The sequence below is a fragment of the Mustela putorius genome, unplaced genomic scaffold, assembly GCF_011764305.1.
Source record: "Mustela putorius furo isolate JIRA1106 unplaced genomic scaffold, ASM1176430v1.1 tig00003853_pilon_pilon_pilon, whole genome shotgun sequence".
In the NCBI taxonomy this organism is placed as follows: Eukaryota; Metazoa; Chordata; class Mammalia; order Carnivora; family Mustelidae; genus Mustela; species Mustela putorius.
Window position 1 is genome coordinate 33,282,254 of NW_025422005.1, and position 14,917 is coordinate 33,297,170.

The 14,917-nt window shown below is 45.0% G+C and overlaps 1 protein-coding gene across 4 annotated transcripts in view; it reads left to right on the top strand.

Annotated features, from left to right (window-relative positions):
- CFAP57 (cilia and flagella associated protein 57) overlaps nt 1-14,917 on the top strand; it is a 69,871-nt gene that overhangs the window by 140 nt on the left and 54,814 nt on the right. For 2 of the 4 annotated variants that reach the window (XR_006601733.1, XM_013044892.2), the window contains exons 2-6: nt 225-397; nt 5,416-5,732; nt 7,072-7,358; nt 9,126-9,333; nt 11,115-11,267. Coding sequence is in view for 3 of the 4 variants with exons in the window: in XM_013044892.2 (XP_012900346.1) it covers nt 241-397; nt 5,416-5,732; nt 7,072-7,358; nt 9,126-9,333; nt 11,115-11,267 (1,122 nt within the window). In the remaining variant the exon portion in view is untranslated. Of the gene's footprint in view, nt 1-221; nt 398-5,415; nt 5,733-7,071; nt 7,359-9,125; nt 9,334-11,114; nt 11,268-14,917 lie in introns of those variants that run through there. The other 2 variants (XM_013044906.2, XM_013044911.2) reach the window with 2 other exon arrangements.

Sequence of the window (14,917 nt, forward strand, 5' to 3'; positions counted from 1 at the left end):
GTCTGGAGAAGCAGGCGGCCAGGACGAGCGCAGGAGAGGGAGAAGCAGGAGCCCGGGACAAAAGGGCGTGAGGAGGGCGCTGGAAGGGCGGGGGGAGCGGAGGAGGGCTCCGGGGCGGGGTTGGGGGCGGGGACTTGGCGGGGCGGGGACAGGGGCGGGGCTAGGGGCGGGAAGGAGGGGCGGGGCGGGTCTCCGCCCTTACCAGCTCGCGGGACGTTCAGCAGAACTTTGCGGGGTACCATGTCGACCGTGGTGGCTCAGTCGCTGCATGTTTTTGGTCTTCGATCCCACGTGGCCAACAATATCTTCTTCTTCGATGAGCAGATCATTATATTTCCTTCAGGAAATCACTGTGTGAAATACAATGTGGACCAGAAGTGGCAAAAATTCATTCCAGGTAAAAACCCTTTCCATCCTGACACATACATTAACCGTAGGAGCCAGATATGACCCGATAAACCCAAGGAGAGTACTGAAAGGAAAGGTTTTCGACCAACTTAAATATACGTGTTCAATCATATGAATCGAATGTCTCAAATATGTTTATCCATTTTAGTGTGGATGGACACTTGGGAAACAATTTAGTTTTTTGCTATTACAAAGCGTGCCACTGTAAAGTTTCTTCTTTTGTGCATGCTCCTCCGCTTGTGCAGATTCTGCAGGGCACGCAGCCAGGACTAAAATTACTGAGTAATGCGCTAGTACCAATTTACACTTCCACCAGGGGGCATGAGAGTCGCCATTCCTTCCTGGCCTCCAACCTTTGACATTGTCCAACTTCCTAATTCTTTGCTAAGCTAGTGGTTGAGAAAGAGTATCTCGTTGTAGTTTTAGTGTGCATTTCTTTGCTACTAATGAGGATGGATCGCTTGTTACATGTTTATGGGCCATTCCTTTTAGTCTTGTGTGAATGTCCTGTTCGACTCTTTTACCCATCTCTCTCTCTCTCTTTTTGGTAATTTTCTTATTTTTTCTTATTTTTTATTTCTTATTTCACATTTTATATACTCTATAGAATTTCTCCCACTTTGGGGCTTGTGTTTTCTCCTTTTGTATGGTATCTTGATGAACAGAAATCCTTAGGGTTTTTTTTTTTTAATTTTTAAATTTTTTAAACAATTTCCTTTTTTTAAGATTTTATTTGTTTATTTGACAGAGAGAGATCACAAGTAGGCAGAGAGGCAGGCAGAGAGAGAGAGAGAGAGAGAAGCAGGCTCCCTGCTGAGCAGAGAGCCGGCTAGCGGGACTTGATCCCAGGACCCAGAGATCATGACCTGAGCCAAAGGCAGAGAGAGGCTTAAACCACTGAGCCACCCACGCACCCCCAAATTTTTAAATTTTTAAATTAACATATAATGTATTATTTGCCCCAGGGTTACAGGTCTGTGAATAACCAGGTTTACACATCACAGCACTCACCATAGCATATACCTTCCCCAATGTCCATCACCCAGCCCCTCCCCCCCAGCAACCCTCAGTTTGTTTTGTGAGATTAAGAGTCTCTTATGGTTTGTCTCCCTCCCAATCCCATCTTGTTTCATTTATTCCTTTCCTACCCCCCAAACCCCCACGTGGCCTCTCAACTTCCTCGTATCAGGGAGATCATATAATAATTGTCTTTCTCTGATTGACTTAAGACATTCTTAGTTTTAATGAAGTAAAATTTATCAGGCTTTTTCTTGTGACTTGTTCAAGAATTCTTCCCTACCTCAAGATTATTAATATATATTATTACTATATCCCCCTATATTGTTCCTATACTTTTTCCTTTCGCCTTTTAGGCTCTGAGTTAGGAGGGTGCTCAGGGCGTTAGGGGAATAGCAAGGAGGCCAGTGTGGCTGGAATGGAGTCAATGGAGGAGTAGGGAGGGGGAGGCCAGTGGGAGAAGTACTAGGGCTTTGTAGGTTAAAGGCTCTTACTCTGATAAAGTAGGAAGCCATGGGGGCCTTCTGAACAGAGTAACAGGATCTAACTTATGTCTCAATAGACTCTGTGGCTACTGTATAGAGAACAGATTTAAGGAGGGGCAAGGGAGGAAGCAGAAGACCAGGTAAGAGGAGACACTGGCTTGGAGTGGGGTGGTGGCAGGCAGTTGGGACAGTGATAGAAAAGACTGAAGAAAGGCCAGGTTTTGCGGAGAGAAGGGGGAAACCTCCTACTCATAGTTGGGATGCCCACTAGTGAGGCAATGCAGATATTAAGTGAGCAGTTTGATTTGAGGTCTGGATACAAGGAAGAGAGGTCCAGGCTGGTGATAGAAATTTGAAGGTCATCCACACAGAGATGAAATATAAAATCATTCAAATGCCAGAGATCCTCTTAAGGTTGAAGGTATTTATAAAACAGTAGAGTACTCTCTGGGACACTCCTACATTTAGTGCTGGGGAACTGAGGAAGAGCCAGCTGAAGAGTCTTTGAAGGAGTAACCAAAAAGATTGGAGGAGATCCATGCAAGAGGTGAAAATATTTCAAGGAGGAGTCTGTCATCGACTGGGTTAAAACAGCGCAAAAGCATTTTACAAGCTCTGCAATCAGCTGACATGTATCAGGCACCAGTTTGGTGTCAGGCACTGGTGATTGGATGGGTTGGGGAGGGATGGGTGGATGGATGGGTTGGGGAGGGATGGGTGGATGGAGGGGTGGGGGAGGGATGGGTGGATGGAGGGGTGGGGGAGGGATGGGGGAGGGGTGGGGGAGGGGTGGGTGGATGGAGGGGTGGGTGGATGGATGAGCAAGAAAGCCACGGCCCCTACCCTCTAGGGGCTCTCACTGTTGTTGTGCAGACAGGTATGTGTTCCAAGGAGCAGGACTTGGAAATGAGCAGGACAAATGCTATGCCAGGGATGGCCCTGGTGTGAGAGCACAAAAGGAAGGAGGGAGAAATTTTCCTTTGCCTCCTCCAGGCAGTCTCATCTATGCTTTTACAGTTTCAGCTTCTCACATGACTCTTACCCCAAATCTGCATTTTCAGCCCAGCCCGTCCCTGAGCTTTGGAATCATACACAGCTCTTGGCTAGACCTCCTTACCTAAATGTCCTGCCGTGTGTAGTTCCCACACAGTATATCCAGAACTGAATTTATCCTTTCTTTTTTGCTCCCTCTCTTCCCTTAAGATCCTCCTTTGCCAGATTGTCAAATACATGATAAAGCTATGATTACAAAAATAATGTAGTGCTGGTATAAATATCCCAGAAACCCAGTGTATATATTTATATATGTAAATGAATTTGATTTATCATTAAGGTGGCATTAGGAATCTATGCTGCGGGCGCCTGGGTGGCTCAGTCAGTTAAGCATATGCCTTTGGCTCAGGTCATGATGCTGGGGTCCTGGGATGGATCCCCGTGTTGGGCTCCCTGCTCCAGTGGGGAGCCTGCTTCTCCCTCTCCCTCTGCCAGCCGCTCTGCCCACTTACGGTCTCTCTTTCTCTTTCTCTCTCTCTCTCTCTCCCCCTCTCTGTCAAATTTATAACATCTTTTAAAAAACTATTTTAAAAAAGGAATCTTTGCTGGGACAACTAGTGAGGTATTTGGAAAATGGGAATCAACTTAAATCCCTCACTTCATGTCTTTAACCATCCCGAACCCAAGATGAAGTAAAGACTTTAGGGTAAAAAAAAAAAAAGAAATCAGAAAAAAACTAGAACCAAATAACCATGAATAAAAACAAAATTCTTGGGGCGCCTGGGTGGCTCAGTCAGTTAAGCGTCTGCCTTTGGCTGGTCATAATCCCAGGGTCCTGGGATGGAGTCCCGCATCGGGCTTCCTGCTCAGCTGGAAGCCTGCTTCTCCCTCTCCCTTGGCCTGCCACTCTGCCTACTGTGCTCTCTCTCTTTCTCTCTCTGTCAAATAAATAAATAAAATCTTAAACACACACACAAAATCCTTGGACAGGATGTTTTCAGCAAAAAACAGTAGATGTCATCTTCACCATGACCCCTAACTGTCCCCTACCTGTGTTCCTTCCCAGCTGTCTCCCCTACTTCCCGTCACCAGATGTCAGTCATTGCTCGCTTCTCCTCTTCCTGGGCCTCACCCAGGCAACCACTGGGTCTGACTTAGCATTTCTCTCATCACCTGTCCCAGCCTTCATATTGCTTGTCACTACCATTCCCTTTTTTAAATAATCTGCCCCCTTCCCTGGCTTCCCTTCCTCCAAGACTGTCTCTCACATAGTTGCCAGAGTGATCTTTCTATGACACACATGTTACCCTTCCAAAAATTTCTCTGTGGCATTTCATTTGCCTCCGTGGTGAAGTTCAAACTCTCACAGAAGGCTGCCAGTGACCTAAAACCTGGCTTTTTTGCTGAGGCGCAGTGACTCTCTGCAGCCCTTCCAGAGAGGTCCTACTGCTGGCCAGACTTGCCGCAGCTCGTTCGTTGTAAAGCACAACAGAGGGGGCCCAGGGCATCAGGGTTAGCGCCTGTCCCCTGCCTCACTCACCCTCCCCACCCTGGGCTTGAATCCCGGCCGGCTTCTCCACACAGCGTGGGAGGCACAGAGGCTTGGGCTGCTAATACTTTTAAACACTCAAGAAAATGAATAGAATAATAATAAATCCAATCTGCATTACATTCTTCTTTATACCAATGCGATCATAAAATGCAATTTTTTTTTACCATTTTATTTTTTAGACCATTTTATTAATTGTTACCATTAATGGAAGAAGGGATCCATGAACATCATAACACAGGCCATTTAATCTCCCAGATAAAGTTTTTGGCACTTCACCTTTGCCTCAGCCTCTGCTTTCTAGACCACAACTTCTATTCTTGTGCCTGGTACCTCATGGTTGCAGGACGACTGCTCTATCTCCAGATGGCACCGACATGTTCCAGGAAAATTAGGGGTAGAATGCATCCATCTCTGGTTTTTGAGAATGCACAAGCTTTGCCATAAAGCCAGTCCAGCAGATTTCTGTGGCTGTCTCGTGGTCAGAACATTACATAGATGACCTAACTGCGAGAGAGCCTGGGGACCCCAGTATTTGGCCTCTCTGCCTCAAAAGTAGAGGAATATTGAGGGCTGGTGGCTCTGAGCATCAAGGCCCACCCATTTCCACCCCTCTAGATCCACCTTTGGCTTCCCTTGGCTCCAACCACACCCCACTGTTCTTACTTCTCCACCATCTGTACCCTTTCTCACATCCACACCTTTGCTTTTCCTGCCACCTGCCCCACCTGGTCCTCCTGGCATCCTTCCATAACTTCTCCTTCTACCTCAGCCTCAGTCAGGTACCCATCCTCATCATTTCCTAATACCCCATAGTGGTACCAAGGAGCTACAGGGATTGACAGGTACTCTTTCTGTGCCTTTCTCCCATGTTGCAAACCCGCCACCACTGTGCTTGGCTCATGTCGAGTCATGGCGAAAGCACCATGTGCCCTCATTATCCGCCTTTACCTCTGTCCACAGGCTCAGACAAGAGTCAGGGCATGCTGGCCTTGTCCATCAGTCCCAATCGGCGATATCTTGCTATCTCCGAGACTGTGCAAGAAAAACCCATCATCACCATTTATGAACTGTCATCCATCCCTTGTCGGAAGCGCAAAATCCTTAACAATTTTGACTTCCCCGTTCAGAGGTTTATTAGCATGGCTTTTTCTCCAGACTCCAAATACCTGTTGACTCAGACATCACCTCCAGAGTCAAACCTTGTCTATTGGCTGTGGGAAAAACAGAAAGTAATGGCTATGATTAGAACCGACTCTCAAAACAATGCTGCCTACCAGGTACCTTCCCGCATAACAAGTACAATGCAGGTTATGAAAAATAGTATAAGCTTCATGGAATGCTGTGTGAGAGCAACAGTGCTAATTTCATTTGCATTTCTAAATTTAGTCTCTCAAAAACCACATGTGGTCTGTATGATTATTATCGTCCTTTTATATATGAGATGACTGAGGCTCCTAGAGGTTAAGCCTCTCACCTAAGATCACACAGGTAATGGGGTGGCGGGGGCTGGAGTCCCTGTCTGCAGTGCCTGTCTTCTTTCCTGTGGCCCAGAACTGCTTTCCCAGCTTGGGCCCCGAGATGGACTGAGAACTCACTTTTTCTTGCTGGTCCTGGCCTCTTCTGGCAGTGGGAAGATTTTAAGAATGTAATGCGAAGTGGTAGAACTTGAGGAATATGTCCATGAAATTGCAGTTACATGGGGAGTGGAACTTGCCATCATGGTTTGAGGGTAAAACGAAGAGGACACTTGCGAAGGCTGATGGATTACTTAGGCAAGGGGTCCCAAGGAGGTTTTATCTTGGTGCAGTCACCCCAGGCTAGGATCTGGTACTCAGCTTTACAATTCAAGAACTCAGATCTGCTCATGTTCAGAGATATGAGCCAGTCAGTGTCTCAGGAATGGACTGCATTATTCTCACGAGAGGCTGATGGCAACCCCAGCATGTGACGACGAGAATGCTCCCATCATTTACCTGGTGCAGTTCCTCCCTAGCGACAGAGAACTTGGGAGGTGAAATGAGTAATCAGAGGTTACTTGGTGACCAAAGGCAAGAGAGCTGGAGGATTAGTTCGTCTAGGCCTTGGTGAGGTCAGGCCCAGCCTCTCTAAACAGAGTAGAGTACATCCCTTAGAATGTAGATTCTAGATCCGCTAGATTCAGTGAACATTTATGGGACGCGCACTATGAACCCAGCCCTGGGAATACAGGGTTGAAGAAATTACAGCCCATCAGATGTAGTAGGAGTGCAGGTTGACTGCTATTATAATACATCCCATTTGGTGGGAGAATGCATAGCTGTTGCTGACATGGTCCCTTTCCCCCTGGGCAGGGCACGTAAACCCACCAGAGCCCCCCTTTTCCAGCTGAGGCTTTGTTCCATTTTTGTCAAGACCTGCTTATCTCCTTTTTGGCCTTGGTAAATGATCTCTGTAGGTTTCCTAGTTTAAGATGCTGGGCTCTACAAATATGATGAAACTGGGCACTTGTCAAATATGGTATCAAAACTTACCATGATTTCGTGATGTTTAAAGGCTACTCTGGGCTACCGGAAATAAATATTCATGAAATGAGAAGTAATTCCATCAAAGTAAGTTTGATCCTTTCCCATTTTACAGGTAAGCTTCAATCCCCAGGATAACACTCAGGTTTGTGTCACCGGAAATGGGATGTTTAAGCTCCTCCGTTTTGCTGAGGGAACCCTGAAGCAAACCAATTTTCAGAGGGGAGAGTCCCATAACTATCTAGCCCATGCCTGGGTGTCTGAGGACAAGATCATCGTTGGCACCGATACAGGCAGGCTCTTCCTCTTTGAATCTGGAGATCAACGCTGGGAGACAAGTATAATGGTCAAGGAGACCTCCAGTGAAACCAAGAACCTGGAGAAGATCCAGGAATCCGAGAGGTAATGGTGCCCCTCTGGGCTGGTGCTCTTGTGAAAATATGCTCGTCATCCTAATAGCCTTACACCAAAAATAGCTTTCTTTCAAAGTTACTCAGAACCCCCTCCCACCTTAAAATCAACTCTTTTCATCTTCCCTCTGCCTTTCTCATGTTCGTCTGTATTCACGCACAAATTTAACAGTTGCAACCACAGCCTAGATACAATTCTTTTTATTTTTATACCTACTCTCATTTTATAACCATTTCAGATGATTAGTCTTCAAAACCACAGATTTTCAAACAGACATTTTCTAGTAGCTACCTAATTTTCTGATTCAATTCAGTAACTGGCCACTAAGTCCTTGCAGTATGCAAGGCACCTTGCTCTGTGCTAGGGACATGGGTACTCAAGGACCTCACAATTCGAAAGGAGCCAGCAGACCCACAAAGAAGTACAGGGAGGTTGTTGGTAAATCCGACAAAAGCATATGGGGTAAAGCGGGGGCTCAGGTCAACTTTACCTTTACAACAGCCAATAATAGTCATATCTCAAACATATTAGGATGCACCATTGCATGTACTAGTCACTGTGTTAAGCACTCTGTGACTTTGTGTATTCTCATTTGAGGCTTACCCTACATAGTGCATACTATTATCATGCCCATTTTATAAAGGACAATGAGGCTCAAACAGAGCCTCAGAGATCATAATACATAAACCCCAAGATCGTAATTCTGTCTTCCCGGCTCTGGAAACTAAGTCCTCCAGCACATGACATATGATAAAGTCTTCTCCCCGTGTAACTTTCAGTCCACCATCCCCCTCATACATGACCTCTCCTTTTTCTGTCATGATTTTATTAAGAGCTTCCTAATAAGTCCCCCTGCCCTCCAGTTTGCCATGTTCCTAATCCTGCTGTGGTCTGGTGCTCTAAGAATAAAGCCCAGACTCCTGAACCTGGCCCACGCGTCTCCCTGCTGCTCGGACCCATCTTTACACCCGGAGCATGCACTCCTGCCTCTATCTACCACGCATTTCTCATGCACTCTTGCTTCCGGGCTTGGTCATATGTAGTCCCCCCTACCCCCGTCCTCCAGACCCATTCACACCCTGACGTACTCCTGTCCGTTCCTCAGATCAGCTGGGAGTTCTCAGTCTCTGCTCATCTCAGGTTGCGCGCATCTCTGCTGTAAATGACCTCAGAAAATCCTCGCTACTTGCCGACTGGCTGCTCGCATCCCACCCAGCTGTTCCCTAATGGTCCTTAGGAGTTGTCCCCTAGACTCTACGCTTCTGAGGGCAGGAACTATGTGCCCTCTTACTTACCATTGTTTCACAGAGTTGTTAACACCGTATAATTCCAATAAGTATTTGTTACGTGGAAGGAAGGAGGGAGAGAAGAGCAGGAGGGAGGGGAGGAGGAAGGAAGTAGGGAGAGAGGGAGAAAGTGGAACCCTGGATTCAAATCTCAGCCCTTCCACTCATTAGTTGTGTATCCTAGAAAACTCTCTGAACCACTTTTTCCTAAAAAGGAGGATAATAGTGGATGGAACGACTGTAGTAATAATAGTGACCACACAGGCTGGATGAGACTACCGAATAAACGGGCAACCTTCCAATCTTTGGAGTTTGTGTAACAGTCTGAGGACAAAGGGTAGCATTTAGGTTATGGGACTCACAATGGGTGATTCCTCCCACACCCAAAGACAGCCCTCCCTTCTCATCCCTAGCTGAACTCTCCTCGTTGGAATCGTCTCTGTCAACCTTATATGCTATTTTCTTTTTCTAGCCTGATTGAATTTCCAACCATCAGCTCCCCGGCCCCTTCCTACGAACAGGTCATGTTGGCCAGGAGCCTCAGCCAGCTGACCATGCCCCAGGTGTTCGCCATTGCAGCTTATTCAAAGGGATTTGCCTGTTCCGCTGGTCCAGGCAGAGTTTTACTGTTTGAGAAGATGGAGGAGAAGGATTTTTACCGGGAGAGCAGGGAAATCCGGGTAAGGAGGGAAGGAAGAGCAGAACTGGGGTTCTCTTGGCACCTGTTCTCCTTGAGCAGAGCACGGACAGGGATTTTGCCGGGAGGAAAGGGCTATAGTGCTGAGTGGAAATGGGGACTTGAGCCATTAGTCCCTGTTGGTAGTTTTAGGATGGGGTGCACAGAGTGGGGTTTTTAATTGGGAGGATCTGGATTTGAATTCTGGAAGAGAACTTTGGCAAGTTATATTTTCTCTTTGAAGCTTAGTGTTGCAATAAAAATCGTATTATGATAGATACTGATATTTAACGTCTGGCACACAGGAAGCGTTCAGTAAATGTTTATGGAATAAGTGATACATACCGCTATCGAGAGAAAGATCATCTGTGCTTGGGGAAGATCCAGGAAGGCTCTGGGTGTCTGGTGGGAATCTCTGGAGAGGGGTCCTTGACGAAGGATAGCAAGTGACGGGAGGGAACAGTTTGGGAATTGCAGGTGGAAAGAACAGGTGAGTCATAGGCACCATGGACAGCAAGCAGGTGGTGTGTCTGGGAGATGCTGTGCTTCCTGGTGGAGAGGAACTGAATCACTCGAAAGGAAAAGATGGGAGCTGAGGCTGGTGAAAGATCTCGAATGCCAGCCGAAGGAGTGTGTGTGATTCAGCAGAAGCATTACACTTAGGAAAACCAATCCTCCTGGGGCGTGTAGTGGGGGGTGGGGGCACTTGGAGGCACTGGATGTGCTGTGGCTACAGACACACTGAAGGAGCCAGCCTTGATTCTGACCTTATTGGCGGAGTGACTTGAGACGAGCTGCTGACTCCAGCAAAACCTCTGTTTCTTCCCTGAGAAAGTAGCCCATCCCTGGTGGGGTTACCAAAAGGAGGAAGCAACACTTGTGAAATGATGTGACCAGTGCTTTGTGCTTCTCAGATGATACCTATTACCACTGCCATGCCTCGGAATCTGTGAAGAGGCTGCGTTAGTCCAGCCAAGCAGTAGTGAGGTCTAGTCACAGCAGTGAATAGCAGGGAAAGTGGGAGGGAGAAGAGCCTTTATGCAAGTTAAGCCTGTAGAACTTTCCCTGAGTGGACGTGAGCAGGACCTTGAGCAGGACTGAGCAGGAGCCTCTGGCTCTGGTGAGAAGGAAATTTCTACGGTTGATGAGGACACTCAATAAATGATATAGTAGAAGAAAGTGAGAACTGAGTGAGAGGTAAGGATGTGGAGACACTATGTGCACGCCAACCTTTCAAGAAGTTTGTTAGCAGACAAAAAGCAATGGCAGGGGAAAAGGAAATCTAATGTTACAATGTCTACTTGGCAACTCCCGGCCCTCTCAGGGACTGCTGGCTGGGCTGCTGTGTGACCCTCTTGTCCTTTCTCTGCCCTGTCACCTGCCCCACATGGAAGAGGAGCCGTCACCTTCCCCTCTGCTGCCCTGAGATGCGCAAAGTGTGCCCGATGAGGTGACACCCACACTGGGCTTCCGACAGACGGGCAAGGGTGGGATTTAAACAAACACTTGTTTTCAGAGGCGATCTCAAACTGAGATGTAGAGAGATCATTTTCATACGTGCTGCTGTCCCTTAGTCAGCCAGTCATCATGTAAGGGTGAATACGAACCCCACAGAAACAGAAGTGACTGAGGCCCTCCCTTCTCCACATCTGAGGAGGGTCCTGGGAAGCATGCTGGTCTGGGAGTCTGGGAGCGAAAAGTATCTGAGAGAACACTGGAAGTCCCAAGGACACACTGATTGACGATGTGGGAACATTCCTAACAGTTGTTTTGCATCTTGGACAGATTCCTGTGGACCCACAGAGCAATGAGCCAAGTCAATCTGACAAGCAGGACATCCTCTGCCTGTGCTTCAGTCCCTCAGAGGAAACCCTGGTTGCCAGCACCAGCAAGAACCAACTCTACAGCATCACCATGTCCCTGACAGAGATCAGCAAGGTGAGTCTTCCCCAGCAAGGCTTCCCTCCAGCCCAATGACTAGTTACCATGTGGGCAGCTTTTATCCGGATTTGCTGAGCCTGGCTCATTCAGCCTCTTCATAAGAGCAAAAGAAACTCTAATCTTAAGATTTCGCTGTAGACATACTCCACTCTCGGTGGGATTGTGATTGCTTGCAGCCTTCTTGGAGGACACGTTGGAGTTGTCTGTCAGGTTTAAATTGTACATCTCCTTTAACCCTGCGGATGCACTTAAGAGAATTCAAGGTACTCCTATAGCTGCTCATGGACACAAAGATGTACATATATAAAGAAGTTTATTTTTCCTTTTTTGGCTTTAAATAACAAAGAAAGCTAGCATAAAGACACTGCAGACATTGCAACAAAAAAGTACTGTTAAAGATAAAGAGAATCACTCTGAAATACCAAAAGGTTCACTTCACTGAGAAGATAATTTTAAAACCGTATGCACCTGATAGCATGCACTCAAAATACATAAAGCAAAATTTGACAGAACAACAAGGAAAATAGACCATCTACAATCAGAGTAGGAGATTTTAACCTATCTTTCTCAGCAATGGTGTTTTTTCTTAAATAATAGTTTTACTGAGTATTGGTATTTATTCACATGCTATACAATTCACTTATTTAAAGTGTACAATTCAGTGGTCTTGAGTGTATTTACAGTCATGCAGCCATTACCAGAGTCAATTTTAGAGCATTGTTATTGCTTCTGGTTCTTTTTTGCTTGTCCCTGTGGATTTGAAGTACCATCTGAAGTCACTCCCTTAGCCTAGTACAGATTTGCTCCCGCCTACCTTCTTTTTGTTTTTATTGGCAAATATATTTCCATGCACCCAACAAAGCATAAAATATGTATTTTTTCATATAGTGGCTTTCCCACTAAAGTTAAAGAAGAGTGGGGATAAAATATGTGTTTATATTACCTTTTATAATGACATGCTACCTTTACTGGTGGTGTATTTTTCGATGGATTCAAACTACTCTCTGGAGTCACTTCTTTTCAACGTGAAGAATCTCCTTTAGTATTTCATATAAGGCAAGTCTGCAAGCAGTAAACTCTTTTAGTGCTTGTTGGGGATGTTTTTATTTCCCTTTCATTTTTAAGACATAGCTTTGCCTGATATAGAATTCTTGATAGACAGTTTTTCCTTTGAGTACTTTGAATGTGTTATTCTACTCCCTTTTGGCTTCTATTATTTTTTCTGGGAAATCTGCTGTTATCTTGTTGGAATTCCCTTGTAACTGATCAATCATTTTGATCTTGGTGCTTTCAAGGTTTTTTGCTTTTTGTTTTTCTTCAGTTTTTGAAATTTTTACTATCATATGTCTATGGATCTCTTTGTGTTTATCTTTCTTGGAGTTCATTCAGCTTCCTGGATGTGTACATTGATATTTTTCAATAAGTTTGGGAAGTTTTCAGCCATTACTTATTCAAATATTTCTCTGCTCCTTTCTCTTTCTCCTCCCCTCTGGTATTCCCATCATACATATGTTGGTGTGTTTAATCGTGTTCCACATTGACCTGCAATTCAGTTCATTTTTCTTCATTCTTTTTTCTGTTTTTCAGATTGTGTAATCTTTATTGATCTGTCTTTAACCTCACTAGTTCTTTCTTCTGCTAGTTCAGATCTCTTTTGAGTTCCTCTAGTGGATTTTTCACTCCTGTTAATTGTATTTTTCACCCCCAGAATTTTTTTCTTTCTTTTGATAGAGAGAGAGAGCATATACACAAGCAGGGGTGGGGTGTGAGCAAAGGGAGAGGGAGAGAATCTTAAGGAGGCTCCATGCCCAAAGTGGAGCCTGATGTAGGGCTCAATCTCACAACCCTGAGATCATAACCTAAACTGAAATCAAGAGGCAAAAGCTTAACTGACCTGAGCCACCAAGGCACCCCCATGAATTTCTATTTTTTTATTAGTTTTATTTTATTTTTTAATTAACATATAATGTATTATTTGCTCCAGGGGTACAGGTCTGTGAATTGTCAGGTTTACACACTTCACAGCACTCACCATAGCACATACCCTCCCCAATGTCCATAACCCAACCACCCTCTCCCTACCCCTCCTCCCCCCAGCACCCCTCAGTTTGTTTTGTGAGATTAAGAGTCTTTTATGGTTTGTCTTCCTCCTGATCCCATCTTGTTTCATTTTTTCCTTCCCTACCCCTCAAACCCACCACCTTGCTTCTTAAATTCCTTGTATCAGGGAGATCATATGACAATTGTCTTTCTCTGATTGACTTATTTTGCTCAGCATAATACCCTCTAGTTCCATCCACATTGTTGCAAATGGCAAGATTTCATTTCTTTTGATGGCTGCATAGTATTCCATTGTATATATATACCACATCATCTTTATCCATTCATTTGTTGATGGACATCTAGGTTCTTTCCATAGTTTGGCCATTAGGGACATTGCTGCTATAAACAATGAATTTCTATTTTTTAAATAATTTTTATCCCTTTTTGATATTCCCTATTTGATCTGACATTGTTATCAGAAGTTTCTTTACTTCTTTAATTATGGTTTTCTTTAGTTCTCTGAATAGATCTATAATGGCCACTGTGAAATCTTCGTACTTTGAATCCAATACCTGGTCACTCTCACAAGCAATTTCTGGTGCCTATGTGTACAAAAATGCAAATTAAAACAAGTCTGAGATCTTTCCTTTTTTTTTTTTTTCAATGACACTTTTCCTTGCTTTAATATTTTTTAATCTTTTTTTGCTTTTGAAATGAACTTTCAATTACAAAATATCAAACTACACTCAAAAATGCCAGCTATTGGCGTAGTATGGAGAGGCTCACAGCTAAGGACAGATAGCAGTGGCAGGTGGCAGGAGGTGGGAAGTGATTGAAGCAGTGGTTACAAATGTTCACAGGAAGCTAAAACTATTCTGTACCCTAAAGTTAGCATAAGCTAGAGTCTCCACTGCCTTGGTGGGTGGCCTCAGAGTGTTTGGGTTCAGATTCTACAAGGCAATACAGTTCCTTCCAGTTAAGAGTCCTTGGCTTGCACCAGTCACAGGGTGGCCAGATGGCACTAGACCAATCTAGTCTATTGATTTTCCAGACTGTTGTCATAGATGTACCAAGAGACTTCAGGAGCTCTACGCTTCAGTGACAGCATGTAACTTGGGTTTCCTGGCTAGATACGTAGCTCAAGCAAAATCCAAATGCCATCAATGAGCTTCAGGGATTAGTACAGCATGTTCTGCCCTTCCACATTCCTCTTGGCAGTAGTATAAACGTTGTTGTTTTAAATTTGCTGGAAAGTGTTGACATTTAAATAACATTCCTTAATCTAAAACTGAGCTTTGTTTTCATTGGGAACATCCTTCCTTGTTGCAAGGAAGACCTGGCACTTCATTTGCCATCTTCTACAGAAAGCACATTGAGTGGGATGAGGCAGCTGAAGTAGTGTCATGGTGATGTACTACCCCTCTGATTCCCCAGAGAGCAAAGTGACAAGTGGAAGGGCCAACTTTTCAGTAGCATATTCTAGTCATCAGAGTCCTTGGGTAATAACTCTAGAAACTTCATTAGTTGAAAGCACCAATACTGAGTTGGCAGGAGATAGCCAGGGAGTTATGTGCTCACAGATGCTCTAAACTTCTGTCATTGTT